Source organism: Trichosurus vulpecula, chromosome 8 (genome assembly GCF_011100635.1).
Source record: "Trichosurus vulpecula isolate mTriVul1 chromosome 8, mTriVul1.pri, whole genome shotgun sequence".
In the NCBI taxonomy this organism is placed as follows: Eukaryota; Metazoa; Chordata; class Mammalia; order Diprotodontia; family Phalangeridae; genus Trichosurus; species Trichosurus vulpecula.
In genome coordinates, this window is record NC_050580.1 from 45,166,976 (window position 1) to 45,170,159 (window position 3,184).

A 3,184-nucleotide genomic window follows, 5' to 3' on the forward strand; every position below is an offset into this window, starting at 1 on the left:
CCTTTCAAATGGAATTTGGTCCTGTTTTAAACAATATGAACAATGAGGCATTATTATTAAGCTATTCTCTAATAGTTTATTCAAAATAATCTTTGTGACAAGACAGAGATTAGGCCACATTTTACAAGAGAAACATCAGGTAATATGCAAAAACCATTCAATAGGGAATCAAAGGACATGAGATGTTCCCCATGTTTTAAGTATTTTTTTAAAGTTTTGAGTTGCACATTCTACCCCTCCCTTCCTTCTCCTCCCCCCCACCCCACCATGAGATGGTAAGCAATCAGATGTACGACTATATAAAACATTTTCATATTAGTCATTTGGTACAAGAAGATTTGAATAAAAGAAAAAAAGAAAGTGAAAAATACCATGCTTCAGTCTGTATTCAATCAATATCAGTTCTTTGTCTGGAGGCAAATAGTCTTTTGGGATTGTCTTGGACTGTTGTATTGTTAAGAATAGCAAAGTGACTCATAGCTCTTCATTGAAAAATATTGCTATTACTGTGTAAAACATTGTCCTGGTTCTGTTCACTTCACTACACATCAGTTCCTATAAGTCTTTCCAGGTTTTTCTGAAATCATCCTGCTTGTCATTTCTTACAGTACCATAATATTCCATTACAATCATATACCACAGTTTGTTCAGCCATTTCCCAATTGATAGGCATCCCTCTGATGATCTGAATTCTTAGCAACCATGAAAAAAGCTGCTATAAATATCTTTGTACAGATAGGCTCTTTTCCCCCCAATCTTTCCTGCTCCAGATCTCTAATATAAAATGTAGTAGTATCCTATGTGCAGATGGTAAAACAAAGGCTCAGAGAGGTCACATTTATTTATTTAAGCTCACAGAGCTTAAAAGTGTCAGAGATGCAACTCAGAATCATGACTTTGGAATCTAAGGCCAGTGGCTGTTTCTCTTTTTCTACACAATTTGTAATAGTCTTTTATCTTATCTGCATCTGCAGTGTTTATCCCAGTGCCTGACACATAGTAGGTATTTAATGTATATTGAATTTAATGGGAAGAAATAATATAAATAATATATGTTCCTTGTCTTCAAGGAGGAAATGTATTTAAAGGCAAAACAATGGAAACAAAAACATATAAGGATGCATATGCTTGGGAAGTAATATCATTTACAGGTAGAAGGTATTGCCTAGGGTGCTAATGTTGTAATTTTCAGTATGTCTTTTCACCAGTTAGCAATAATGTTAATTTTGTAAATCTGCACTACAACTTATTGATTTCTACCCCAAATGGTTTTGGAATTTTAATGTAAATATGTACACTTTCTTTCTGCTATATTTCAGCTGACTTGTTTATTGCCACATGAGGGCTCCTCTCCTTTGGAAGATATCCACTGGTTGATCCAGGAGGCATCGTCTAGTCAAATGGCAGCGAACAATCAAACAGTGGTGACTGAATTTATCTTGCAGGGTTTCTCTGAGACACCTCCCCTTCAGCTTGCCCTCTTTTGTATCTTCTTCTTCCTTTATATCACGGCCCTAGTAGGCAATGCTCTCATTGTGGTGGCCATAAGCCTAGATTCAGGTCTCCATACCCCCATGTATTTTTTCCTTGCCAACCTGGCCATCTTAGATATTGGCTACACAACAACAGTTCTGCCCAAATTGCTGGAGAACCTTACCAACAAGAAATCTATCTCCTATGCTGGGTGCATGACTCAGTTGTATTTCCTTACATGGTTTTTAGGTTCTGAACTCCTGCTCTTTACAGCTATGGCTTATGACAGGTATGTGGCCATCTGCCACCCCCTTCGTTATACTACCATGATGAATCAAAAGGTTTGCATCCTCCTAGCTAGTAGTGTGTGCACCTTTAGTACCATCAACTCATCACTACACACTGGCCTTATGATACAGTTAACCTTCTGTGGCCCAAATGAAATTAAGCACTTTCTGTGTGAAATCCCCAGTTTGCTACTGCTTTCCTGCACCTTCACATACCTGAATAATATCATGGTAGTCATTGCATCTATATACTTTGGGGTGATCAATTTTATGCTCACTATGGTGTCCTATGGCTTCATCATTTCCAGCATCTTGAAGATTCGCACCACAGAGGGCAAGAAGAAAGCCTTCTCTACCTGTTCCTCCCACCTCATTGTGGTCACTATATATTATACCACACTTACATACACATACATTCTCCCAGGCTCTGGGTCCTCCATGGATAATGGCAAAGTAGTGGCTGTCCTCTATACCACCATCAGCCCCACTTTAAACCCTCTCATTTACACTCTACACAACAAGGATTTCAAAACAGCCCTCAAGAAAATGTTTCCATTTATTAAATAAATAATTGTAATCTGTCCGCTTGAGTTGGCTGTAATTTTATTTTTGACATTCTAGCACAAAATGTGATGTGAATGGTAATTTAGGTTCTACACAACTTAGTTATTGGATTTATAGAATGATTTTTCCTCACAATCTCAGAGCTAGAATGGATCACTGAAACCAATTTGAACCTCATCACACCCTTGTTCTACTCCCCACTTCCTTATTTCAGTTTTGGGCTAAACAACACCCTCTCAGCCACAATAAACTTATTTATCTTTGTCCCCTTACCATTTGTTCAAATTATATCAGTTGCCAACCAAATTCTGTTGATTTTTACTCTACAATATATTTCCCACTATTTCCCTTCTCTTCAGTCAAATTATATACCCCAGGCCATACCCCCATGATTCATATAATTTACAGTATCTCTACTCTCTTGGCTACTAATGTCATCCTAACTTCTTCCATGCAATCTATTCTTCATACACAATTCTCCTAAAGTCAAGGTTTTGACCATACCATTTTCCTACCAAAGAGATTTAGAAGATCCTTATGATAAATGGAAAAAGAAAAAAAAAACAAATTATTGACCTAACCTTAAGGCTCATTCCAATCTCACTATATAAAATGATATGCTTTTATCCATGTTTTACATGATTCCTTTATGCACATTCCATTTTCCAAACAATCTGTGCTGCTGGTTTTTTGTTAAAGGCATTTAGGTGGCATAATGGAGAGACTACTGGTCTTGGAGTTAGGAAAGCCTGAGTGTGAATCTTGCCTCAGATATCTATTAGCTGTGTGACCCCAGACAATTCACCCAACTTTTCTCATGTTCAGTATCCTCATATTTCAAATGAGGGTAATAATATTGC

General features: G+C 37.2%; 1 protein-coding gene across 1 annotated transcript; it reads left to right on the forward strand.

Moving 5' to 3' along the window:
* The first annotated feature begins 1,394 nt into the window (after positions 1-1,394).
* LOC118829263 (olfactory receptor 13A1-like) lies at positions 1,395-2,327 on the forward strand. Its single transcript, XM_036736263.1, has one exon. It carries the CDS (start codon positions 1,401-1,403, stop codon positions 2,325-2,327), a length of 927 nt encoding a protein of 308 aa, XP_036592158.1. The 5' UTR covers positions 1,395-1,400.
* The last annotated feature ends 857 nt before the right edge of the window (positions 2,328-3,184 follow it).

What these genes read in the sequence shown, in the direction of transcription:
- LOC118829263 (XM_036736263.1), top strand. Translation starts at nt 1,401, where the DNA reads ATGGCAGCGAACAATCAAACAGTGGTGACTGAATTTATCTTGCAGGGT.